This window comes from Heloderma suspectum, chromosome 4 (genome assembly GCF_057233095.1).
Source record: "Heloderma suspectum isolate Gila_16-S chromosome 4, 16-S_ref, whole genome shotgun sequence".
Taxonomy (NCBI): domain Eukaryota; kingdom Metazoa; phylum Chordata; class Lepidosauria; order Squamata; family Helodermatidae; genus Heloderma; species Heloderma suspectum.
In genome coordinates, this window is record NC_139461.1 from 236,943,729 (window position 1) to 236,970,600 (window position 26,872).

At 46.7% G+C, this 26,872-nt stretch overlaps 1 protein-coding gene and 1 long non-coding RNA gene across 5 annotated transcripts in view; one reads left to right on the forward strand and one right to left on the reverse strand.

The window, feature by feature from the left end:
* Positions 1 to 26,872, forward strand: part of LOC146348287 (uncharacterized) — an 80,347-nt gene that overhangs the window by 47,704 nt on the left and 5,771 nt on the right. For both annotated transcript variants that reach the window (XR_014790587.1, XR_014790588.1), the window contains 2 exons: positions 20,925 to 21,083; positions 22,574 to 22,711. This is a non-coding gene — a long non-coding RNA (uncharacterized LOC146348287). The remainder of the gene's footprint in view (positions 1 to 20,924; positions 21,084 to 22,573; positions 22,712 to 26,872) is intronic.
* The window catches only part of PTPRF (protein tyrosine phosphatase receptor type F), a 724,144-nt gene continuing 700,712 nt past the window's right edge, over positions 3,441 to 26,872 (reverse strand). For all 3 annotated transcript variants that reach the window (XM_084852780.1, XM_084852779.1, XM_084852781.1), the window contains 9 exons: positions 21,450 to 21,569; positions 20,537 to 20,691; positions 18,530 to 18,815; positions 15,259 to 15,437; positions 9,434 to 9,560; positions 8,657 to 8,782; positions 8,156 to 8,310; positions 7,708 to 7,843; positions 3,441 to 6,144 (listed from right to left, as the gene is read on the reverse strand). In XM_084852780.1, coding sequence (XP_084708906.1) covers positions 6,076 to 6,144; positions 7,708 to 7,843; positions 8,156 to 8,310; positions 8,657 to 8,782; positions 9,434 to 9,560; positions 15,259 to 15,437; positions 18,530 to 18,815; positions 20,537 to 20,691; positions 21,450 to 21,569 — 1,353 coding nt within the window. In that variant the 3' untranslated portion in view covers positions 3,441 to 6,075. The remainder of the gene's footprint in view (positions 6,145 to 7,707; positions 7,844 to 8,155; positions 8,311 to 8,656; positions 8,783 to 9,433; positions 9,561 to 15,258; positions 15,438 to 18,529; positions 18,816 to 20,536; positions 20,692 to 21,449; positions 21,570 to 26,872) is intronic.

Consider the following 26,872-nt stretch of genomic DNA (forward strand, 5'->3'; position numbering starts at 1 on the left):
ATTCTGATTTGTGCAAATTACAGCCACAATTTGTGCAAATTATGCAAATCTGCACAATTTATAGCTCAAATTTGCACAAATTTATGCAATTTGTGGCTGTAATTCACTCAAACCTCTATTTATGCAAATTACGTCAGAGACCAAAAAAACCATTAAAGGTCCCTACAACTCGGAGAAGCTGTGCGGCTTGGCTCGCAAAAGAAAGCCATGTTGGGTGTGCTGTGGAAGTCTGACGAGCCCAAAAAGGGTGAAATTTCCTGGCGATGGACATGTGTAGGTGGAAGGAAGGAAGAAGCAGGTTTGGGTGTGGAGATTAGCAGGAGGGGAAGAATAGAGCAAGGACTGGGCAGCATGGAGGGGAGAAAGGGAACCTGAAAGAGAAAGGGGAAGAGGAGTTGGCAGCGGGGGTGGGGAGTAGAAGGATGGCTGGCTCTGTTTTGCAGTTTCTGGAGCTCTCTATTTGGTGGGGACTTGTGCCTTGCCCCCCAACACACACATATAGAGACACAGAGGAAGACACAGCAGAGCAGGCTTGGAAGCCCAACACTTAGTGCCACCTCTCCATGTGCCAGAATGCAGGACAGGGAAACACACAGCGATCAAGAGGAGCCGTACCACACGCATAACACAAGGATCTAACACACACACGTGGGTTCATGGGAGAAGCATCTCCTGCCCAAATTATGCAACCTTTTGGGAGGGCAATAAACACATTGTCCTCTCTTTCTCCCCCACTCACATCTTTTTCTCTCCCCCTACTTCATTTCTCTTTCCCTCCCCGAGTATAATTGCCCCATCCCATGCAATTATATTCAGAAAAAAAAAATCCATTGGCACCATTGGAAGGTTTTTACCTAATCTTAATTGCCACATATGTGTGAGGGGGGATTTGGGGGGGGCACAGCGTGCAAGGAGGGGAGGGCTAACCCTTGCCACTCCCAACTGCAACCCCCCTTTATCTTAGAAAAGTCTTCCATTAATTGCCATACAAAAGGCAACTTTCAGGAAGGATCACAGTGCACAGGGAGGAGAGGATTACCCCTTCCCTCCCCAGCTGTGCCCCCTTGAAAATCCCCTCCCCCCAACATGGCACCTAAAATTAAAAAAATATCTTCTATTGGAACCAATAGAAATGTATTTCCTATGTTAAATTGCTAGGGGGTGGGTGGGTGGGGTGCGGCATGTGGTAGTGGTTAACCTTTTCCTCTCCGGGTACAACCATCCTGATAATCATCCCCTGTACCTAAGCTTAAATAATTAAGCTTAGAATAACTTTCCATTAGTACCAATGGACATTCAGGGCTATGGGAAATAGAATTGGGGCTCGGACCCTATGGACCCAGGTCTAGCAAAGCCCCTGCAACAGAAAGTTGCAATGAATGGGTGATTTCTTATTCAGGGTGGATGGGGCACTGCCCTCCCACCTGCCAGAGCCCCCACGTTGCCTCTCTCCATTCAAGCCCCCCAATTCACTGTGTTGGGCTCATAGGTAGACAGTCCTTTCATGCACTGTTAGTCCCATATGCTTGCTTGCTGTTTGTTTTGCTCCTGGCTGCTCCGCATGCATGACTATCTTGCCAACATCTGCAGCTTACCGCATGATCTCTCCCCTGCATCCACGCTCAGTCAGGGCCTCAGGCAGACACTAAGGGAGGCAGAGTGTTCTTCCCGGATCCTTCCCCAGATTCCCAGTTTGTTTTGATTGGTTCCCCCAAGTGGATCAGGCACAGCTATTTTGTTAAAAATTGCAAGCAGAATGTTCAAGAGAATGCCCATAGCCAGTCCAGTCCTTTTTTAAAAATTTTATTTTGGGGGGCACCCACAGTCCTCTGGCTCCAAGTCACTTTACTAGACGCCTGAACACACACAACTTTATTTTCTTTTAATTGAGAAATAGAGCACAGAACATCAAGTCCAGACTTTGGAGGGAATTAGCAGCTCTGTTGCTTTGCTTTCCCTCCACTCTCTGTATATGTGTGCGCAGCCTTGGAGGAAGAGATGGAGGCAGGAATTGTTTTGTATATTGTGTGTGTGTGTGTGTGTGTGTGTGTGTAGGGGGCAGTGCAGTAGCTCCCTACCCCTTGGTAAGGTTTTTCATTTTTTTCACCCCCCCCCCCCCGGTGTCCTCAGGTTGTGGGCATAATTGTGGAGTATATGGAGGGGTGGGGATCTCTTTTTGTTGTTTATTTGTTCAGTCGCTTCCGACTCTTTGTGACTTCACGGACCAGCCCATGCCAGAGCTTCCTGTTGACCGTCGCCACCCCCAGCTCCCCCAAGGTCGAGTCCGTCACCTCCAGAATATCATCTATCCATCTTGCCCTTGGTCGGCCCCTCTTCCTTTTGTCTTCCATTTTCCCTAGCATCAGCATCTTCTCCAGGGTATCCTATTCTCTCATTATGTGGCCAAAGTACTTCAGTTTTGCCTTTAATATCCTTCCCTCAAGTGAGCAGTCTGGCTTTATTTCCTGGAGTATGGACTGGTTTGATCTCCTGGCAGTCCAAGGCACTCTCAGAATTTTCCTCCAGCACCACAGTTCAAAAGCATCTATCTTCCTTCGCTCAGCCTTCCTTATGGTCCAGCTCTCGCAGCCATAGGTTACTGCGGGGAAGACCATTGCTTTAACTATGCAGACCTTTGTTGTCAGTGTGATGTGTCTCTGCTCTTCACTATTTTATCAAGATTTGTCATTGCTGTCCTCCCAAGAAGTAAATGTCTTTTGATTTCCTGGCTGCAGTCAGCGTCTGCAGTAATCTTTGCGCCTAGAAAGACAAAGTCTGTCCACGTTTTCTCCCTCTATTTGCCAGTTATCAATCAAGCTGGATGCCATAATCTTGTTTTTTTTTTTTTGAGGTTTAACTGCAACCCGGCTTTTGCACTTTCTTCTTTCACCTTCGTCATGAGGTTCCTCAGCTCCTCCTCGCTTTCAGCCATCAAAGTGGTATCAACTGCATATCCGAGATTGTTAATGTTTCTGGGGATCTCTCTACCCCTCCCTAAATGGGTTTGTGCTGCAGCAGAAAGGAAAATGTGGGTTCAAATTAATGGATTTGTGTGTTGTGGGGAGGATACCACCTCCTCTACCTTGCAGTCTCTGTCAAGTGACTTATTTGTTTGCCTTGGTGTGAAATCAGGTTGTGCTGGAGCAGATATAAAAATTTCAGTTCCAAGGGGTGGTTTCCTGTCTTCTGTGGATCAGACCCACCCTCCCTCCCTCCCTCCCTCCTTTGCATACAAGGTCTTGCCCAGCCACCCAGAAAAAAGAAAAATGTAATCTGGTGTTGCTGTAGTTGGAAGCATCCTAGGGGGCTAGAGGGGTGGTGAAGAGTGCGCTTAAGCTGTGTGTGTATGTGTGTGGGATGCCTGTTTTTTTAATGTGGTGTATGTATTAGCTACTGTGTTTTGCTGTGGTGTGTGTTTTGCCCGTGGTTTTTTTTTATTTGTGTGCACGCGTGCGCTATATTTCACCTTGTTTTAGTTTGGGGGTGGGGGTGGGTCTGTGGTGTGGCTGGGTATTTTATCTGTGTGAGCATCACTGGTTTGCGTACTGTGAAATGGTATTTTGTTGTGCTTTTGGGGGACAAATATGTGATTTAGCATTTGGGGCTGTGCCATGTACTCAACTTCTTGGCCATCTACAGTTTATCTTCTTTGAGATGGGTGTTGGAGCAAAAACAAAAGAGTTCAAAAGAGTGGTTTTATGTTTTGGAACTCATACCTAGGGATGTCAGAGAAATCTGCAATGGATTCAAATGAGTTCGGATTTCTCTGATACTGACCAGCAGATTCTGCAGTGGACTGGCTTTTTCTGAGTCACATGGATTCCGCGGGTGAATGGACCAGTTTTTCACTTTGGAGGAGGATTAGAGTAAGTGCGCATTAATGCTAATACAAATTAGTGCAAGTACAATGACATTCTAGTAAAAAAAAAAATCCGATTCTATCAATGGGTAGATGCCAGAAGAAGAGATGCCTGACAATCTGCAAACATGGATGGAACAGATTTAATAAAATCCGTACACCACTACTCATAAATCCCTCTGCCTTGTACTTAAGATTCTTGGGCAAGTTATGTTTCTTTTAGCCTCACCAGTTTATCTTCTGGGAAATAAGTGTTTTGTGACTGGTCACACCCCCTCATGGCAACCATGTTGTGAGAGCATCCCGAACATGTTCTCAACATTCCAAATGTGCCCACTGGCTAAAAATAGATAGTGGATCCCTTATAACGTATGACAAACAACAGCACTTTTATACCATCCTAGCAGCAGTGCAGCATCCTAAAGATAAATTAGTACTGATGCAGGGGAAGTTGTTTCAGCAGTTGAATTAATGCAGATATGATCCATGGCACATCCCTATTCTACTGAAAGGCAGCCAATTCCACCCATTCATTCCTTCTTGTTTCTGTGAGAAGCCCAAGAAGAATGTTTTCCTTTTCCTGAAACTTATTTCTCATTTCAGCTGCTTTCCACAGCCAGGTCAGGTCAGGTAGAATTCATTCCCACACAACCGTGAACTTTTAGAGCTCCTTCCAGGGAGATTACAGGTTTAGTGCTAATTGCCAAATAAAACAAGACAGGAAAACAAATATGTAGGAAACCCGATTATTCAAATTTATTAACATCAAGAATTATGCAATGATGCTGTAGATTTTTATTAACAAATAGAAAACAGACTGTATACAACAGTGACCCCTACAGCACTATGCTTTCACAAGGTAAAAATGAATGTTCTCTCCAACATCACCACTCAGGATTGTTGATTTCAATGCAGTTGAATACATTGGATAATACAGTTAGAGACCTTTCCACCACCTTTATTTATAGAGCTATGCACCTGGGAGAAGGCTGTAATCTCCCTGCCTTTAGTGCAAGTGTGAGATAATGAGTATTAATATATAGTACTGTTAAATTAAGTCCAGTAGTCTTGCCACATTGGTTAATTAGACCATCCTGTTGTAGTGGAAAATACAGAATTCTAATGACTTTTAAATGTTTACAGGATAGTAGAAATTATAGCCACATCCAGCCTCTGAGAAGAGATTTCCTTACCTGAAGAACCCTGATCCCCCCTCCCGCCCCCAATAACCAAGCCCCCCCCCCCTTTCAGAGGTCATTTGTGCAGGAAGGCTTGGCTTCCCAGAGTTGTGCTCTTTCACCTTGGAAGATGTTCTAACGCACTTGGTTGGCCACAGTTGCCTAGGCAACAGCACCTCAGGATGCTACTGGCACAGAAAGGACTAAATAAATGTGTTTCTGTGGTCAGGTCCCTTTTGGGACTTGCTTTTGTGTGTGGCAAGGATGCCACATTTCCCCCCAACTTAACAAGAGAGGATCCCAGGGCAGTGGGTCTCCCTCAAACAAAGTTCACGTGGGATCTGCTTACAAATATGAGGTCACTGGACACATGTCAATAGGACCAAGCATCTGATAGCTGCTGGAGTCCCACCTGACAGACAGGCCTATGAAAAAAAAAAGGCTTTAGGAATAATCATTAGGTTGGCTCCAGCTCTGTGAAATTGAATATTCTACAAAGGAGTGAAGAGGGAGTGGAAGGGTCCCAGAGCTGTGAGCCAGCCACTAATATTAACCTGGGGCTGCCCGAAAATGGGCAGCACCACTATGGTTGAGACAACAAAAGAGTAAGGGGGGGGGAAGCAAAAGGAAATTCAAACCCCACCACCTCCATTCTCCTGTTTTGCCTGAGCAAAACATTAAGACTTGCAAAATAATTTTAAAAAAGAAAAGATATAAAAGGCTAGTTAACTATTTTACATATATAAAAGATCCCAATCCATCCACCCAGTGACTCTCACCATGAAATGCTATCAAGAGGAGGAGGAGGAGTGGGGGCATTAACAGAGATTAATCTGGAGCTTGAAAATGCTAGAAGATGGTCCCACTTTTGGCGCTGTGGCAATGTACCTAAATACTGTGGTCAAAACTGGTCAGTTGTGGGGAGGCTGTTGCCGCAGCAGCAACATCTGCACAGAAGGACTAACAAATGGGTGGCCGGCTGGGAAGAACCCGTCTCTGCTCTTGGACATTCCCGCTGCAGCTGGCTGAAAGCACTAGTTACGTTGCATAGTGATCAAAGCTGCCAAGGTACTCCAGTGCAGCCCGGTAGCACAGCTGGTACTGGTCCTGGAGAAGGAGGAGGAGAAGGGTCAGCAGGAAGCTGTAAAGGAGGCCACAACTTCCATCACATAATAGTACAAAGATTAAAGAGAAAGCAGAAGGGCCATGCACCCCATACCTACTGCAAAGAGACTGTCTTGCACCTCTTTCTTACTCTGTAAAGGAGGTAACTGGCCTCTACTAGGCCAGGCACTAGACCTTGTGCCAGATGTAAAGAGGAGGTATTATGCCTGCCTTTACCATGTCACCCTTTTCAAAGTGCCAAGAAATAAGGCCAGGCTAGGGGCTAATTCCCAGTAGAGCTGGACTCGACTGTATAGGAAACCCAAATACTGAATTTTCAGCAGTGATCACACTTACTCATCTGGCATCAGTATTAGTTTACTCCTGCATTACAGTATTTTACTGAGGCGCTGTGCACTACAGGAGTAAAGTGCTTGCTCTATGGAAGGGGAGATAAATGATGAGTTTCTATTTTCCCTCTCATCCAGCTACTGGGAAAAGGCAGACTAACATACCCTTGCACTGTACAAAAAGCAGTACAAAATACCAGACGGTTGAGTGGCAACAGGACAAGCAACAGTGTGGGGGGGGAGTAGGTGGGAGAGGGCAGTCACCACTATTTCTTGTCTTGGCTATAAGAAGCAGGCAGCCTATTGTCCTCTCCCAGCAAGCAAGACAGCTCCTCTGTCCTGCTTGTTTTCTGGAAAGGGAAAAAGCCATCCATTAGTATCTGGGGCTGCAGTTGCTGTGTTTAGCCAGCAGGCCAAATGGATATCAGCAATGAAGCAGTATTCAGGGTGCCTTCAAGTTAGGCCCAATAGCTGCCTGGGTTCCTGCCAGGGGATAGCCACCTGACCACAGGTTTGATCCTTTACAAATGCTTGCTGGTGCTGTTCTTTGCACGGTGCAACTCAATGTTTCTGTCTTCTCCTGGAGCTTGCACAGATGGTGAGGGTGATCTGAGAGGCTATTGCCTCACATTCCATGCCACCACTTCTGCCTCTCCCAAAAGGATTTTCTCCAAGAAGTGTACAAAATTCCCTGCAGTGCTTTAAACTAGTGCCAGAAGCTCTTGCAACAGTAAAATGTTCCAGGAAGTATTTGACCAGCAGGAAAGAGTGAATGAACCCAAAGTAGTAATTGGTGCTAATACAATACTTTCCTACATAGCAACTGACTACTCTTTGGGAACTAACCCACAGTGAGGCATAACTCAAGAAGAGAATATTTACTGGAAGGAGCAGGAAGGTCCTCCTATAGGTACTCTGCCATGGTTTCATTACTCTTGACCGATTCAGCTATTTTCCATCATTATGTCCTTTACATGCTGACGATGCTACAGATAACTTGTTTGTTAGTAGTTTGTTCCAATTATAGTTTATTCTACATACCCTATGTGAACATGGGAATGGGGGCAAGGCTGATGGCTGCCTGGCATGTGTTATATGTCACACTGCCCTATGTACACAAAAACTTCCCCATACTGAAAGCAAGTGAGGGCAGAACTTCAGTCCAGTCATGTCTAACTAGTGTTCGAGTGCAAAACAGTGTGGCAGATGGATGTACCTCTGTTTGCACCATGGCTGGTCGCTGTGTCCTCAGGGTCTTCACAGTCTGGAACATGTCAACCACGCCTTCATAGCGCATGCGCTCCAGGACAATGCTTAAAGTGATGAACACTCCAGTGCGTCCGACTCCCGCACTGCACACAAGGAAGAGAGGAAGGTGAGTGGTTGTCTCAGCTTGGATTCAGAAGGAGGCAGCTGAAGGCCCAAAAGATCACAACCAGAAGGTCTCCCATATACTCAAGTCCCGCAGTGCAAGTACTACCCTGCTCTTACGTGCTCAAAACCGCAACTCAGTTGTGGTTTTCCTATGGAAATGGCTTCCATGCATAGGGAGGTGAAGCCATTTGTGCATTAGCTCTCTAGCTTTCTTTGGCAACCCCAAGCACCTCACCATGGGCACATAGCGCTAAGCCGGCCTCCATGGCATGCCCAATGCCAAAACTCGCCTGCAGTGTACGGTGATAGGTCCATCCTGGCCAAATTGCTCCTTGGTTTTATGGACTTGCCCAATGAAGTCAATGAAGCCCTCGCCTGTTTTTGGTACTCCTTGCTCAGGCCAGTCAGTGAACTGGAACTGCCGGATGGTTCTCGACTGTCCGTCCTAGTTGGGAGAGAAAGGTAAGGTCATTGCATGTTGTCTCCCAAATACACGACAGCCTTCCTATTCAGAGCCTGGAAAGCCCTAAGGACGGGAGGCCCAGCCCACTTGAGCAGATTACTTTTGCTGCACACTGGCTATTTTGTTTTATACCAGGAAGCGGTATAGGTAAGTGTGTATGAAATTCATGCTGCTCTTTTCTAGGTGGCTCAGCCCCTTGACACAGGAACACCGATGCAGGGATGACAAGGCAATGGACGTTCAGATGCCTAATAAATGCCTTTCTGCACTATGGTACTTGCACTTTCTGTGCATAATGAAATGACATCAGGCACTGTGTGGTACTCACTCTAGCATCAGTGACCTTGAACTCACGCAGGATGTACTGAGGCATGTTGTATTCAGCCATGGGATCCACCACAAAGTATTGGTATCGAGCAGAACGCTCTGCTGGCCAGTACTGATGGCATTTCTCCTGAAAAACAAAGGAAAAGTCAAAATCACTACTCTTAAAATATGTAGCAGTTCCTTGAATGAAGATTACATTACAAAGTGACTGAAGGTAGGGGAATTCTAGAGTGACAATGTGAAGCTCTTCTTGACGCCCGCAGCTCCAGCCTCTAACACAAGCAGCAAATCACTGGTTTGTTCCCTCCCTCCCAGCATGATGTGATTGATTAGGCTCACCTCACTACTTGCATACCTCCATTTTCCATGCCTTCCTGATGAGCAATCAGCCTGCTGTTCCGTACAAAGTTACAAGGAAACTCCAGTTGTAGTCCAAATGGCCTCTTTTTATTGGGTCTGGGCAAACCCATAGAGCCAGGAACCTGAAGTTGATGGCTCCTCTTAAAGTTTGGGAAAAACAACCCAAGCACTTTGAAGGTTCCAGAGAAAGCTCACCAACTGGGTCCTAGCAGAGCCTGTCAGGCATGCAGCTGGCAGGCTTAGTGCAATGAGCATTACCATTTGCAGTGACACCAGTGCCTTCCAGCTCTATGAGTCAGATACCTTGAATTTTCTGGCTCAAAGTCTGGGCTATACATCTAGAACGCTACTGTGGAAACAGCCCCAAATCATTCCACTTAGCACTAATCCTCTCTAGAAGCTTAAGGTACTTGCTTACCCGTCCCATCTCTCGCAACTTGGTCAGCATCACCACGATGGTGGAGTTGTGCTCCCATAGCATGCGCCAGAAATCTTCTGTAGTCTCAGCCAGGGGTCCCTGGGTGGCAATGTAGGCCTTTTGCTGCCTGCAAGATATCCAAAAGTTCTGAGTGGTGGTTGACTTGGGCACTTCTGGGATGGGAAGGAGATGATTAGCAAGACTGAGCAGTTGTGGGGAGGAATTGTGCCACACATCTAGATCTTTGGTAGACTATCCAAGGTCGCTGAATGGAAATAGGGTTATAACGCAAAGGCCAAGCCTGCTCACTTGCAAAGAGGCATGCCTAATAATTTGAGATAACTAATCCTATAAGACTGGGTCTCCAACATGGTGCTCATGGGCAACCAATGTGCTCAGATGCCCCTTTTGGTGCCCACCAGGCTCCCTGCCCCCCTTTTTAATTAAATTAACTGGGAGGCTGGCATGCTGCAAAGTGCTGTCAGAAATGGATCGTCCTTCCCCCTTCGCAATCAACACCACAAGAAGACAGAGCTACAGGCTAACGCTATTTTGCTAGAAACTAGCCTCTTTACAAATGCAGATTCCAGGAAACAATCAGACTGCCTCAGCCCCCTAAACAACTAATCTATGATCCCTAAGTAGAGGAGACAGATCGGAGAGTAGTGAAGTTGCTGACAGTTTGGGTGTGAACCTCATGGCCAGACTTGCCTTGCAGTGATGACCCTCCCTAGGGTGGCTCCCTCCTACGTTGGCTTCCAGGAGTGGCTATCCTGGCTGAGCATCTGAGCCCTGCCCCCAACTTTTCCTGCTTTGCTTTGTGACATGCCCTAGCATCTCTCAAGTCATGCCCCTCTTCCTCCTCAGAAACTTGAGTTCTCACAGTGGAGGGAGGGGGCAGCGACTCAGCCTGGGCCAACTGTATGTCAAGGTCTTCAGAGTAACCTCTCCCAGCATCATGGCTCACTAGGGAGGGTCCCTCCCCTGGCCTCTGATCTTGCTGCTCCAACTCTGATTCAGAATCAGACCTGTCAGACATCTCAAAGTGCCTAGACTCATCCCTGACAAGTGCTGCCCTCCAGCACCATCTTTATTTGTGTTCAAAAGAGTGGTTTTGTGTTTTGGAGCTCAGCTCCCACCTCTGCCTCGTACCTGGGTTACTTTTCCCATAGGTGCACCTGTTTGCCTTCTGGGAAATTAGTGTTTTGTGACTGGCAATGCCTGCACCATGGCAGCCATTTTATGAATGGTCAATCCTCCTCCCATGGGGGCCATTATGTAAGAGCGCCCATGACAATCTCTCAAAATTCCAAATTTGCCCACCGACCCAAAAAGGTTGGGGATGCCTGCTATAAGAAATACTAGTTAGGCTTTCTAAAATGTACATGCAGGCTGGGATATCATGCCAGCTTAGTGTTACAGCAATCTCAAGTTTGTTACTAAAAACTGCTGGGTGCTTTGAGGTGTGTCTTCTGCAAAGAGTCATAGAATCATAGAATAGTAGGGTTTGAAGGGGCCTACAAGGCCATCGAGTCCAACCCCCTGCTCAGTGCAGGAATCCAAGTCAGGGCATCCCTGACAGGTGGCTGTAGAGCCTCATCTTGTCCAGACTGACATAGGGTGTATGTTGTGCATCAACCCAAAGGATGGGATTTCTGCTATTACAAAATCTAGTTGTGCTGCTGATTTCACAGGAATCAAGAAGAACCGATCAAATACATAGGATTTGTATTTTCTTTCTCAAGGATCCCTACATCCACGATCAGTGAAGGCAGGGTTGGGTAGCCAGTTTCCACAGTGAAGTTAAGGAAGAATGTAAAATCAGTCTGATAATTGTAAAGAGAAGCTGTAACATCTTTATGTTACCACTGTGGGGCACTACAGACTATAGAATATAGAATATAGGCTCTTAGCCTTATCCACTCTCATTTAATCTCTCCACTGGTGCTAAAAATTAATGAATCTGTTGTAGGACAGCTGTAATGTGTGGGACAGAGATGGAAGCCGCTCCAAGGTGGATTTATAAGACATCATAAAAGGCGGGAGTGGAAGGGGGGGGGAGGGAGGGAGAAACAAAGGCACTAATAAAGATGCAGCTTCAGAGCCATCTATAGCACCTTGGGCCAATTGATCTCTTTAGATAAAGTGGAAAACGATTGCTCACTTCAAAGGGAAGGACGGGAAGAGATAAACAGGGGCCTGCAGGGACGGTTTAGGTAGGACATGAAATGCTACCACCTGCTGCTTGGCAGGCTTTTTCACCAGCATCCCTCTCCCAACAGTAGCAGCTCTGTCGCAGCACCAGACACATGAAGGTGGCAGCTCTTAAACACCCTGGGTAGTTGAGATCTGAAGCAGGAAAAGTGGCCAGGAGCTAATCTGCTCTTCTGTCCCCAGCATGGCAGCCTATTGGCCTGGCAACAGGGTAGGCTTTCTTCCATTTTGCAGCAAAAGGCCTCCCCAGGTTGCTGGGGCTTTGCCATTCACATGCCTCCGTCATCCTGCACACTGCCAATTCATTGCTGTTTCTGCAGCCCCATGAGGTGGCTTGGCAGTGAAGGTAAGCTGGAGGTGGTCAAACATGAGATGGCAAGATTGAACATCGACATCTTGGGAATCAGCGAATTAAAATGGACAGGCATGGGCGAATTTAATTCAGGTGACCATCAGATCTACTATTGTGGGCAACAATCCCTTAGAAGAAATGGAGTAGCACTCATAGTCAACAAAAGGGTGGGAAAAGCAGTACTGGGGTACAATCTTAAAAATGATAGAATGATCTCAGTATGAATCCAAGGCAAACCATTCAACATCACAGTAATTCAAGTCTATGCCCCAACCACTGAGGCCGAAGAAGCTGAGGTTGATCGGTTCTATGAAGACCTACAGCACCTTCTAGAACTAACACCAAAAAAAGATGTCCTCTTCATCATAGGGGATTGGAATGCTAAAGTAGGAAGTCAAGAAATCACCGGGATAACAGGCAGGCATGGCCTTGGTGTACAAAATGAAGCAGGACAAAAGCTAATAGAGTTTTGCCAAGAGAACATGCTGATCATAGCAAACACTCTTTTCCAACAGCACAAGAGGCGACTCTACACACGGACATCACCAGATGGTCAATATCGAAATCAGATGGATTATGTCCTTTGCAGCCAAAGATGGAGAAGCTCCATACAGTCAGTAAAAACAAGACCTGGAGCTGACTGTGGCTCACAAAATTGCAAAATTTCGGCTGAAATTGAAGAACGTAGGGAAAACCACTAAACCGTTCAGGTATGACCGAAATCATATCCCTTATGAATATACAGTGGAGGTGAGGAATAGATTTCAGGGATTAGACCTGATAGACAGAGTGCCTGAGGAACTATGGATGGAGGTCCGTAACATTGTTCAGGAGGCAGCAACTCAATCCATCCCAAAGAAAAAGAAATGCAAGAAAGCAAAGTGGCTGTCTAATGAGGCTTTACAAGTAGCTCACGAAAGAAGGGCAGCGAAAAGCAAGAGAGAAAGGGGAAGATATACCCAACTGAATGCAGAGTTCCAGGGAACAGCAAGGAGAGACAAGAAGGCCTTCTTAAATGAACAATGCAAAGAAATCGAGGAAAACAACAGAATGGGAAAGACTAGAGATCTCTTCAAGAAAATTGGAGATCTCAAGGGAACGTTTTGTGCAAATGGGCATGATAAAGGACAAAGAAGGCAGGGATCTAACAGAAGCAGATGAGATTAAGAAGAGGTGGCAAGAATACACAGAAGAACTATACAGGAAAGATCTGAATGTCCCTGATAGCCATGATAGTGCGGTCATTGAACTTGAGCCGGACATCCTCGAGAGTAAAGTCAAGTGGGCCTTAGGAAGCATTAGTAACAACAAAGCTAGCGGAGATGACAGTATTCCAGCTGAGCTATTTAAAATCCTAAAAGATGATGCTGTTAAAGTGCTGCATTCAATATGCCAACAAATCTGGAACACTCAAGAGTGGCCACAAGACTGGAAAAGGTCAGTTTACATTCCAATTCCAAAGAAGGGCAATGCCAAAGAGTGTTCAAACTACCGCACAATTGCGCTCATTTCACATGCCAGCAAGGTGATGCTCAAAATCCTACAAGCTAGGCTTCAGCAGCATGCGAACCGAGAACTACCGGAAGTACAAGCGGGGTTTCGAAGAGGCAGAGGAACTAGAGATCAAATCGCCAACATTCGCTGGATCATGGAGAAAGCAAGAGAATTCCAGAAAAACGTCTATTACTGCTTCATTGACTACGCTAAAGTCTTTATTGTGTGGATCACAACCATTTGTGGCAAATTCTGAAAGAGATGGGAGTACCAGACCACCTTACCTGTCTCCTGAGAAACCTGTACGAGGGTCAAGAAGCAACAGTAAGAACCAGACATGGAACAACTTATTTGGTTCAAAATTGGGAAAGGAGTACAACAAGGCTGCATATTGTCACCCTGCTTATTTAACTTATATGCAGAGTACATCATGAGAAATGCCGGGTTGGATGAATCAGAGGTCAGAATTAAGATTGCTGGGAGAATTATCAACAACCTCCGATATGCAGACGATACCACCCTAATGGAAGAAAACGAAGAGGTTCTCAAGAGCCTCTTGTTGAGGGTGAAAGAGGAGAGTGCAAAAGCTGGTTTGAAACTCAACATTAAAAAAACTAAGATCATGGCATCTGGCCCTATCACTTCCTGGCATATAGAAGGGGAAGAAATGGAAGCAGTGACAGATTTTACTTTCTTGGGCTCCAAGATCACCGCAGACGGTGACTGTAGCCATGAAATTAAAAGACGCTTGCTCCTTGGGAGGAAAGCTATGGCCAACCTAGACAGCATAGTAAGAAGCAGAGACATCACCTTGCCGACAAAGGTCCGTCTAATCAAAGCTATGGTTTTCCCAGTAGTAATGTATGGCTGTGAGAGCTGGACTATAAGGAAGGCTGAGCGCCGAAGAATTGATGCTTTCGAACTGTGGTGCTGGAGAAGACTCTTACGAGTGCCCTGGACTGCAAGGAGGTCAAATCAGTCCATCCTAAAGGAAATCAACCCTGACTGCTCATTGGAAGGACAGATACTGAAGCTGAAGCTCCAATATTTTGGCCACCTAATGCGAAGAGAAAACTCCCTGGAAAAGACCCTGATGCTGGGAAAGACTGAAGGCAAAAGGAGAAGGGGACGGCAGAGGATGAGATGGCTAGATAGCATCACTGATTCAATGAATATGAACTTGAGCACGCTCCGGGAGAGAGCGGAGGACAGGAAGGCCTGGCATGCTATGGTCCATGGGGTCACGAAGAGTCGGACACGACTGAACGACTAAACAACAACAACAAAAATGTACAGCAGTGCTTCTGCTATGCAGAGTGCTGCCCTCCTCAAGGATCCCTGAGTCTACTGCTAGTAAGGAAGCCACTCTGGAGACAGGTTGGTTCCTCCTTTGTGCAAGATGGTCTTATCTTACCTTTCAAGCGTCAGGACGCATCCCACCTCCTGGTATTGCAAGGCTGTTCCCAATGCTGCAAGACAGCCCCATTGTGGGAACAAGAGTTTGGGAGGTGAGTTATATAGTGGGTTGCCAGCAGCAACCTAGTTGGAGAAAAACCAGTACCTGCTATCCACAGCTAACTGCTAATAAAGCCTAAGAGGAAAAAAGGAGCAAGATGCAAGGCCCTAGGGGCAGGCAGCTTTAACAAAGTCCCATGGGCCCAAATGAAAGGCAATTGATTATGCACTTATTACATGGACACTACTTGGTAGAATGCAGCATCAACAAGGAAGGAGGTTTAGGCCCTGGTCAGAATGAATACTTTACCTGTAGCCATCTACAAAGCTGGCATTGATGTAATCTGAGCCCTCCACACCCCGGATTGGCTGCAGGCAAACCCGTGTCAGCTCATATGGCATGATATTTACCAGACGGTTTTTGAATTTGTTGCATGGGAGGTTGGCACTGATGAATCGTGAGGTATGTGCTTTAGAGTTGGCGAGAAGCTGTGAGGGGAGGAGAAAAAAACAGATCAGAGGGGGGTAGGGACATATTGCAGCAGCAGCAGCAGCAGCTCCCACGATATTAAGGACACACACTATTCACTCTGTTACAGAGAAGAATGACAAAGATGGCACAGATCTAGTATGCTGGGGTACCTGTAGCTAGGCAGGGCTTTTCCCCACCTGCAGATAAGGGGCATTTCCATCCATTCCAGCAGACTTGAAGATGGCAGGCAGAGGAAAGATAGCCCAGGACGATAGTGTGTACCACTGTTCTAAGGACCATTCCACACATTAAGTAGAGGCAAAGTGGGTTTGTCACAATGCGGACACACTTGACAGGTATCTGCCCAGCCTATCATGGCTCCTTGATGACTGTACCCTTAAGGTGCATGTTTGAAAATGTATTTGTCACATTTACATTTTACGTTTGTAGGTGCATATTTTAAAATGCCTTAGTTGTAGAACTAAAGCTGTAACATGTGAAAAGGCTCCAAGATTGACTTGCGATTTGTGTGAGTGTGTGTAGGGAGGCAGTCAGGGTCATTCTAGAAGACTGTGCCTCTTTGGGAGCTGTGTTTGTTTTTTATCACTAGCACTGCAACTCTCATTCTAGCGTTATTCCTGACCCCAGAGACATATACCTGAGCTCCTCTGAGCACATACATGCCTTGCATGCAGAAGGTCTCACGTTCAATCCCTGGCATTGCCAGGTAGGGCTGGAAAAACTCCAGCCTAAAACCCTGAGAGCTGCTGCCAGTCAGTGTCAACAGTACTGGGCTAGATGGATCAACAGTCTGACTCACTATAAGGCAGCTTCCTATGTTCTACCCATTACCTCTCGAGCCATGGCTGGAACATTCTAGTGGCTCGGTACAGAAGACTGCACGGAATACCACAACTGAATGGATGTGAGAAGGGAGTTTCAGACATTTCTGTCAGGACTCAGAGCTCAGTTCCAGTGAGAACTCCTGTGAAGAGGAGAGAGTGCAGGATCCTGTGTGGACCCTAGCACAACTGGGGACTTTGTGGACTCCATAGTAGCCCAAGCCTTCCCATCCAGCAGGCCTACTCAGGAGGAGGAGACAAGCCCCACATATGGTTCAGATCCTGGCCCTGAGCAGCTCTAGGAAGAAATGTGATGAGCTAGTCCCTCTGTAAAAACCACCAGTTTGCAAGACTGCTCAGTGTGGATGCAACAGCTCCAGAAGGTGGCTCTTGCTTAGCCTCATGATTCCTGACTCCAGCTGCTGGCAGGAGATGTTCCCTCTCTGACTGCAACAGGAACATTTCTCACATGCTCCCTTACAAAGGTGGGGGGCAGGATACAAGAGGAATCCTTAGAAGCATTTGTGCTAAATGAGGTGTGTCCTAATCGTAGAACTTTGCTATCTATATGCAGGCACTTTCTTCATCCCTCCTTCATTCATCCTCAGTGCACCTCTACCTACCCACTTCTCTCACTCTGTGGCTGCTGCTCTGATGTGGGGCATGGAGCACCACCATTGTCTGGCATCTGCTGAGGCCCAGTGCTGGCTGCCTGAGGCCCCTGGCCCTGCTCCTCCTCCTCCTCATCGCTGTCTGCTTGCCGACTCTCCCCAGTAGGCCAGACCAGCGAGAGAGAGCAGCGAGAGGAAGCAGCAGCTGCCATCACCTGCTTACTTCCCCACCTTCTCCCTCTGACTGGCACCAGGCCCAATTCCACCCAGAGAAAGAGGATAAAAAGAGTGAGTGCCAGCTGCTCCACCACCTCACCAGTGTTAACACTTGCTCTCTCCTCCATCCTCTCTCTTGGGAATGATGGTGGTGGCAAGGAGAAGCAGGCTTGCTGACTTTCTCACCACTCTCTCCACTGCCCACTCGCTCACAGAAGAGAGCAGGCAAGAAAGCAATGGTGAAGAGCAGCTGCCAGCAATCTTGTGAGACATCCAGCTCCTCAACTCCTTCTTCCTTGCTGACATTGCCAGTGCCACTCTGTCATCCATAAGTGCCAGTGATGAAAAGGTGCAGCAGCAGCTTGCTCGCTCCTGTCTCTGGTAGTAGTGGGGATTGGGCCCTGAGGAAGTGGGTGAATGAATGGTGGCGAGGAGGATAAGGGCCCTGCACAAGGCGTCTTGCCCAAGGGCCCCCCAACACCTGGAACTGGCAGTGTTCAGAGCTCAGAGGCAGCACTGTTTTACCTTCTGTTTGCACAGCAAGTCAATATTTTGACTCCCTGGCTGCTGTTTTGCAAGACGCTATTCCCAGGGTAGAGTGAGGCTTCCATAGGCTGTTTCACAGTCTACATGCTCCACTGCTTCCCCACAGGAACTATCTTCCCCCACACGCCTTTGCCATACAAATGCACATCATCAGAGTACGTGGGCATTAGCAAAGCTTGCAACCTTTGAAGAGAGCTTCGGCTATTGGGCGGTATAGAAATGAAATAAATAAATAAATAAACCTGCGTCAAGGCTGTAAGAAATATTGGTGTGAAGCTGCCACCAATGTGGGTGATGGTACTAGCAAGCACAGACACTCGTGACAAGCGGGGGACTTTACTTTCTTAAACTGCATTGAGTAACATGCCAGCTAAACCTAACACTAGCCCTCCCTCACTCCTCCTCCATACTAGGGAGAAGGAAGAATGGCACAAGGCAGGGGGCACTGGAGCTGTTGACATCTCAAATATTTAAACTAGTAGCGTTTCCAGAGAAGTTGTTTGTAGTGACATCAATTATCACTAATGTCCAAATCTGCATCTGATTTTGGATGCAGCTCCAGCCGCTCTGCAAAGCAGTGCTGCTGAGAACTTCACATCAATCTGCCTTTTTATATCCTTCCCAGAAGCTGCCAATCCGGGAGGGAAATGTCGAGGACACCCACTCTGCAATTCAAATGTATTTTAATCACTTTCTTCCTGTTTTAGAAATTTACAAAAGAATAATTATCCCTAGAAAATCTGAATCTCCGTTCAACCCAGAAATCGACTCCTCATAGTAGCACACAGATATGTGGGGGATGACAGACAGGGGCACCAGTTCCAGCCATGCAGCCCCATGATTGCGCTGTGCATTTACACATGTGGGAAACACCATAAATGCTGTTGTGCTAACCTTAAACTCCAGCTCCATTGCTGTAACACTCTCGCCCGGAGGTACCTGGCTCAACTTCTGGATGTGAGCAAAGAGATTGCGTGCAGGCACCTCGGTATTTCCACAGGTGGCTGCCTCAAGCAAGGCCTCATGGATGAAGATATATTGATCCTCAGTCTGCACCATATAGTTCCTCTGTGAGCGCATGCATGTCACATGCCCATAGATGTCCACTGTCTTCTCATGCTTCATCCTCTCAAGCATGGCATCAATTACGATGAAGCAGCCTGTCCTGCCCACACCAGCGCTGTAAAAGCATGCCACAAAACATGGAACGGTGCTTCCTTCAGAGCCAAACCCAAACCTTTATTATAATCTGCTCCCTCCACCCCACAATGATGCAAGAATTCCTCAAGGTCATGGTTTCCATATAAGATGTTCTTACAAGACCCCTAAAGGAGGAAGGCTGACCCTGGTGAATACAGCACATAGAATTAGGATGCTGGAATCCTCTACCCCACCCCTGTGTAATGTCCTCTCTTACGAAGCCAGTGAGCCCTAATCTTACTCAGTGGAGGCAAGGCTGTGCCTTTTGGGGTGAATAACTTGGTTCAGTGCACAAACCAGCACAACCAAGAAGAAACAGATGTGATATTTTACAGCTAAGAGTTCTGCAGCAGGACATCTCCTTGTTGCTACTCACATCAAATACTTAACAGGGTTTTAATGGGGAGAGAGCGTGTGTTAATTATACACCACTCCCATCTGAACTAGAGCATGAAGGGAGAGCATTAAATACCGTTTCTAAGGAGTTTGTGAGAGCTGCAGTGATGAAGTGGTTTGTTCAGTAATAGTTCCCACTCAGCTGCAAGAGATAAATCACTGGCCAGATAAGATGCTGATTCCTAGTGAACTAATGTTTGTGGCTGAAGCAATCATTTCTTTCCATCCCAGAGTGCAGCAAGAAAGCCTATGACTGTGCATACGGATTGTGTATCTGTAACTAGATTTGTGCTTCATGTATATGTAGAATGATACTCATATGTTGTTGTGTTGTCAGTGCATGTACTTTTAGCAGAATGTTAATGTTTATTAAGTTTAGATTATGCATGTCAGTATCTTGAACAGTGCTGGCTCCAGGTTTCTGAGGGCCCTTGGGCAAGCTCCACCATCCGTGAGTCTACGTTTTCACTGCCACTAGCTGCTATTGTTCCTCATCCTCTCTCTCATCATTGCTACCCCTTGCTTACTTGACCGGTAGAAAGCCAGTCAGCAAGTAGTCAGTGGCATTTACTGCTCCTTTTCACCACCACTATTGTCTGGGCCAGAGTGAGAGACAGGGGAACAAGCAGGTGGCAGTGGTGAAGAGGAGAAGACAGTCCAGGGCAGCTTGTCAGTGGGCCCTTGTTGGGGTGTGGGCCCTCAGCACAAGCCCGACCACGCATACCCTTGATGCCGGCCCCGGTCTTGATTTGTGTAAGCATGGTTCTGGGATAGTTCATCTTACTGTGGTTCAAAGAGATTTTCTGTCTTGAAAATAGATGCGTTTAGAGCTTTTTTATGTGATTTTAACATGTAGCAAACCTAAGCCTTCACATTCATGTGGGAAATAGATTCAAGTCAATAACAGAGTAATAACTGTGTGTTTTGTGGGTGTCAAGAGTGTGCATGTGTTCTGTGTGCAAAGGATGGTGTTTGAGTCAATAATATTCTTGCAACTGGTGGCATATGTGGAATTCCCCTTTGAAATTCTGCTTCTGAGATCATTTTAATTTTTATAATATTGTTGCTGTTTCTCAGGGAAAACAGTGAATTAAGAGTTGCTCTGATTGGCATTGACTGCAAAGTGCTGTTTATGGTAGCAGAGGGATTATAATGCTGATTCCATTGCTTCTGCAGTAGCAGGCTGGCTGTAAATCCCAATAGGTGTGCCACTGCCAAAATACAGAGACTGGCAGGCTCGTCATACCTCTTTACAGTGGTAGGCCACAAACGTGCATGTCCTCCATGTGTAGGCATCAGCCTTACCTGCAATGTACAACCACTGGGCCAGCATCAGGGGGATTGCAGGCTTTCACCCGTCTCAGGAAGGCTAAGATAGGGGTAGGGTACTCCGGCACACCATGGTCAGGCCAAGCCATAAACTGGAACTGCCGCAGCTCCCGCTTTTCACTGGAGCCATTCTGTGGACGAAGCCAAAAGATACCAGCTGGTGGTGGTGGGCAGTGGCTTAATCCCCTAGCTCAACACTTCTGTGTCATAAATTAATGAAGACTCTTCAGCATACATGATTACTGTACCTTCTCTGGCAATATGCACATATTCTGTACTGATTAGCTCTATTTTTGTTTAATCCTGGATTTTTAGCTGCCTGCTGTGATTTGTTGTTTGTTGCATTTTTGATTTTATTTTGTAGGCTGCTCTGAGAGCCACGCTGAAGAGCAGCTAAGAATGTTAAAACAAACAACGCTTCCCAGGCTTCACCTGAGTACACCAGCATGATGATATCAGGCCTGGCTTTTACTGCAGGGATGAGATGCACAAAGAACCCTCAAGGCTCCTCTTCCCATTCTAAGTAAGTGTGTGAGGAAGAAAACAACCTCACCACAATGCACTCATATGGCGCTGACCCATCCAGCTGTCATTCACTTCTGAACACTGGGTGCTTACTGTGCCCAAACTCAGACGGAAGACATGATGCCGTACGTGACCCTGAGCAGAGACGGGAGGACTGTGTGGTCAAGGAGTGAGTGCAGCTGGAGCTTCTGCTTTAGCTAACACCAGCCTATTTTGGATGATGGTTCTCTCCCTCCAAGCATCTGCAGAAGAGCCAATATACCTCCCTGGGCTCCTCCCTCCCTTGAGCATCTCTCTGGCCAAAAGACTTCCTGGGTGTTCTCACAAGACCTGGGCTGCTTGCATTCCCTCCTTGTTCTTGTACCTTGTATAGGGCAAATGTCCGGACTGTGTACGTTGCAAGTTCAACTGTGTCCAGCAACGTCACTTGGATCAATCCATAGGTCTCTGTACCACGGCCTGGCCAGTACTGGTCACACTTCACCTGTGATAAGACACAAGAAAGAATGGATCAGCACCTGGGCTGGGGCTCTGCATATGCCCCTAAAATGCTTCAGAGCCTGATTTGCTCCCTCTGCTCCTAATTCTCACATTTCACCTGCACTTACTAGGAGCCGATGGCTGATAGGAATGGACATACCTGGGTATATAGTGTAGAAATGCAGAACACTCATAGTGCATTTGGCCAAGACTTACAAGAAAGTGGATATTTTTGTCTTGTCCTGGACCTCATTCTGCTAGAGGCTAGTAAGACCAGATGGTCAGGCAGGGAGCAAGGAAAAACAAAATACTTGGTGGTCAAAGGTAGGAAGCAGAAACAAGGAGGATGCTAATGGGCAAGAGGGAGAGAAACCGAGAAAAATAGTCAATTCAAAAGCAATTTCTTTCCCTGTAATTTTCTGTCCTTTCCCTGCTCTTTGGGAAGATTGGTGTCTGTAGACAAGCATACTTATCTCTCCTCCCCCTCAGTGGTGAATGTGGGAAGCCTAGCCACAGCCTATAATCCTCTGTCTGGGAATCTGCTATGGCTCCTGCCTTGAGGGCCACTGGCATTGCCCTCCCCAAGAATCAGCTGATTGGGGGTGGAATCTTGTATGTGGGCATGGAACTGCAGATGCCTGAGAGCAAACTGACAGCCAGCCAGTTTGTGCCAAGGGAAGCCTAGGAAGAGAAGAGACACCCAAGGTGAGCCACAGCAGCAAACTCAGGGTGTCTCCCTATCTCCCAGGGACATTCAGAAAGCTCCCAGGGAAACAAACGGAGGTTTTATAATGAGCTGCTCTATGGCTGGGGCCCTGAAGAAATGCAGATCTAAGATACCTCTGACTTGAGATGTGTATGTGAACTGGGAGAAATGAGAAGCCCTGTCATTAGGGTAATTGAGAATGCTGCTCTCTGCTGAACTGGGGTTGGCCTGCTTGGTTGGAAAGGTGCCAAGTAACTGGAAGATGTGTCAGTTTATGATGCATATTTTCTTCTCTTTTACAGCACCATCCCTGCAATAGCTCTTTGTCAGAGCCAGAGCCCAAAAGCAAGAATAAGGAGTGTGCCTGCTGTCCATAAATGCATGGTGGACAGTCCAGTCAGCTGGGACTAAGCCCACTTCTACTCCCACTCAACGGAGAGGTACTAGCACTAAAATGTTTTCCTAGGTGCACATTTGCTGTGTATGGGTTCTGCTCCTTTATTCCAAGGCAGGGTAAGGTGGCGGAAAATCTGCCCCCCTTTTCCCCCCAACTCATCTCCCATGATCATCTCTCAATGTTTTCAGAACAAAATTCCATTTGTCTCTGCTGCTACTCCGTTTCTCCCTCACCCCATGAGCTTTTCACCAAACCAACTCTTGCCCTCTGCTTCTTGTTCTGCCTGTGCCTCTCTCTCTTGCCCAGCTAAGTCTACAGCTGCTTGGCTACAGAGGTTTCATTCCTGCCCTCGACAAGGAAGAATGAATTAGGATCATCTGGAACTGTCAAGAAATAGTAAACATAATTATTAGCTGTGTGCGTTTATAGGGAGTGCAGAGAATGAGGAACAACAGCCTAATTAGAAATCAATGGCGTTCTGCCTTTTAATTGAGGACGCTTTTAGTGGGTGGGCCTTGTATCCATTCCTGGGTAAGAGATGAAAGTGCACCCTAGAGCTTAAGAGTAGTTCCACTGCAGTGCAACTTCCTTTGCTTCATGATAGCTGCTTATTCCAAGGCATAGCCCTTTTCTGTACTCAAGTTTGGTTGGACGCAGCTTGCCTGTGCAGATGGGGAAGGCTACAGAGGAGCTGTGGCTAGCTGTAATCCTGGCTCCCCTGAGGCCACAGAAGTGTGGCCTTCAACTAGAAAGGCCTGCTGCTTGGCTCCCTCACATAACAAACAATGTAACATCAGGAAGGCAAGAGTGAAGGCCTGCCTGGGTCCAGCAGCCTCTTCAGCAAGAGTCTCCCTTTTCTGCCCAACTCTGAGGAAACTGCATCACTGTGTGTGTACAAACACAAAACAAACTTTGAAGTAATCTGTCCCAGGGTTTAATAGCAGAGCCCTAGCTGGTAATTGAAAATTATTTATTCATGACCAGATAAGAGTCACTCACATTTTCTGCCAAATTTACCCATAATGTTTATGCCCCATTTTCAAGCTCTGTAAATTTTATGCTGAAGCTGATGCACGATGGCACTAAACCAGATAAGAGAGTCTTTCTTCTGGCATCGCTCGCTTCTCATTAATGTCAGGAGCACGCTCACAACCTGGAAATTCATTTACTCCTGGCTCCAGTGGCTCCTGGCCCAGTGGCTCCCGCAACTGCTGTAAGAATAAGGAGGCTTTCCCTTCATACAGCTAATACAAAGGAATAAGAGCTGGTTTAGAACATAGCTATGACAGACCCCATCTGACCCACTGCCTGCAAAACTTGGAATGGAAGGTCTCTGATATACCTGGGCTCAAGGGCACTTCCTCCTGAGTGATGCAGACACTGGGAGAGAACAAGGGAAGTTTCCTCTGGAAAAGGATGGAATCCAGTCAGCCTGGGCTATTTCCACCCCTCCACACACACATAGGACCCTGGAGGCTCAGGACAGATTGTGCGTATTGCTGATTCTGCTGCCAATTGCAGATACTTTGGAGGCTGTAAATGGATCTGCTATTTGCAGCTTTTATGTAGTGTGCAAACATGAAAGGTAAGGACGATGCACGCTACCAAGCTGGCAGGATCTGCAGGCCATAAAAACCAAAGCACATAACCGATTTTTCCTGCAGATTGCTCCCCCTTGGCAAGATTTGGAAACCTTTTCAAGCACTGAGCTCCTCAAATCCCAGATGTCAAAGTTCAAGGCACCAATGCTCACACATAGCATTGCTGGGGCTGAGAAAGTCACTGCCATCTGCTAGCACCTATTTGAAACATTTCTCAAAAGCTCCTTGTGCTTGGAGATAAGAAAAGGAGCAAGCTTGAGCGAGCACTGAAAAGTTGAAGTGGTGTCAAAAGTGCACCCTGGCGCTTGGAGAGGGCCCAAGTGCAGGATCTGCCTTTAGATCAGGCGTTTACTCCTACCTCTCAAGCATCTCTTTGCCTGTGTTCACTCTGAAGCAATTCTGATTCCTTAGGAGACTGAACCCCCCTGGGTGTGGGTGGCTGCTTCTCCATCATATCTATATCATATCTGTAACTCTTAGCAAAGGCAGGCTGGCCTCTAAAGAGCCATGGTATGAACTTAGCTCAGTGCAGAGGAACAAGTGGGTAAGTGCACCCACCGCCCAACTACACTTGGCTGGACAGCAGGCTAGCTCACTGAAGTATGTCACCTCGAGGGTACTGCTGCATCCCCTGTCTCCTAGGAAGTAATTAGGAGAGGGAAGGATCGGAAGTGTGCTACCAGGAGATAATGTGCATCTCAAGAGCAGCAAGGCAAGAGACAGAGACAAGTGCCCAAAGGGCCTTACAGAACATGTTATCTTGGAGAAACACACTCTGTGGAGCATCTTCTGATAGGTGGACGGCCCCAAAGCAAACTGGACTTTGGATATTCATTTATTCTGACACTAAAAAGGGACCATTTCTCTTTTACCTCAACTGCAAACACAATTCTAAAACTGAAAGGCCTGTTCTGGACTTCTAAGGCCCAATTAATAGGTGCAAACAAACATTGTGGTGGCTGCTTAAATGCAACCACATGGAGGCAGCTCCACTTCACAAACTGGTTATGCAACTTATCTGTTCTTGCAATTTTAGCCATTCACAACATGAACTCTGAAAGATAGGAGTTGTGCTGGAATGCTTAAATTGCTGGAGCCGTGCAGGGAATCATTTACACACAAAACTGCTTGTCACACAAAGCTGCCACCACTTCAATATGTTTGACGCATCAGTCCACTGTTACTTACACAAGTAAATTGGATCTTAGCTTTAAATTCATAAACACCTTCAGAACCAACTTATTCCCTCCCTCTGCTTTGCTGGAATAGACATTGTGCCATAGCCTACCTGCCCTGCTGTGCAATGCCAATGCCTGTGCCTGTGCGCGTGTACACACACACACACACACACACGCAACAGCAGCTAGGGTAACCACATATTCTTATTGCCCCACCTTGAAAAAGGACATGGTAGAACTGCAGAGGGTACAGAAATGGGTGACAGAAAAACAACCTAGGTGGATCATCCTTGTGGAAAAGTCTTAAACAATAGGGAGCATTTAGCATAGAACAAAAGATTACTGGGGAGGGACTTGATAAGAGACTTATGAGATCATGAGTAGTGTAGGAAGAATGACTAGGAACAACTGTCAGAAACCTTGAGGCCATCCACTAAAATTAAAAGGCATGTATTTAACTCAAACAAAAGCCTGTGGGTTGTTTTTTTTTTACAATGCATGATTTAATGGAACACTTTGCTACAGAATGTTGTGATACCACTAGCACGAATTGATTTAAAATCAGGTTAGATAAAATACATGAAGGATAAAACAATAAATGGCTACTAGCCATGACATCCAGAAGTCCAACTTCAAACATCAGATGCTGGGAGAGAATAGATCATCATTCTTATTCCAGGTTTGTAAACTCTTCTGTGATCTCTGGCTGGTCAGTGTCAGGAAGTCAAACATACTGAACACTGGTCTGATCTAGAAAGACAGTTCTTACTGGGCACTAGTGTAGGCTCAACAAAAGCGGTACACATTCACATGACAAATAAGGCTCCTTCTGCACAGCTACTTGAATGCATAAGTGGCAGGGGCAAATCCATTTCTTTTTGCCATCCACCAACACTGACAAGCTATTTCTGTAAGAATCTGGGGGCGATTCTTTTCTACCTGGGGTGGGAGTGCAGACTAGTCCCTATTGTGCTGTTTGCAACTCCGCACAGTACTCCTCTGATCACACAAAGGGCAGTGTTCTGCTTTCAGTATTAACTCAGCAAAGCAAAGAAGGGTACATCACTGAGTGCATTTTCTTTTCTTCCACATACATCCCCCCTTCATTCAGCTACTTCCCTCTCCCTGAAAACTCCCCATTTCCCATCTCTTGATTCAAGACTATTTGACTAAAGAGATGAGTGCACCACAGTCCAAGCGCACATCTCCCTGCCCTGTGGTTGGCATGGAAACATAAAATATTCTGTGAGCACAAATGCTCACTCCAAAAGATGTTACTTTCTGGAGAGCCCTCTGACCAAGATTCTCCAGACTGAGCCCCATGCTTCTGAGGGTATTCCTACACACAGGCATCTTCAGCCCAGTGACTCCTGGGCAAGTGGGAAAGGCTTGGCTATGTGGGGGTTTGTATAACCCTCCCTAAAG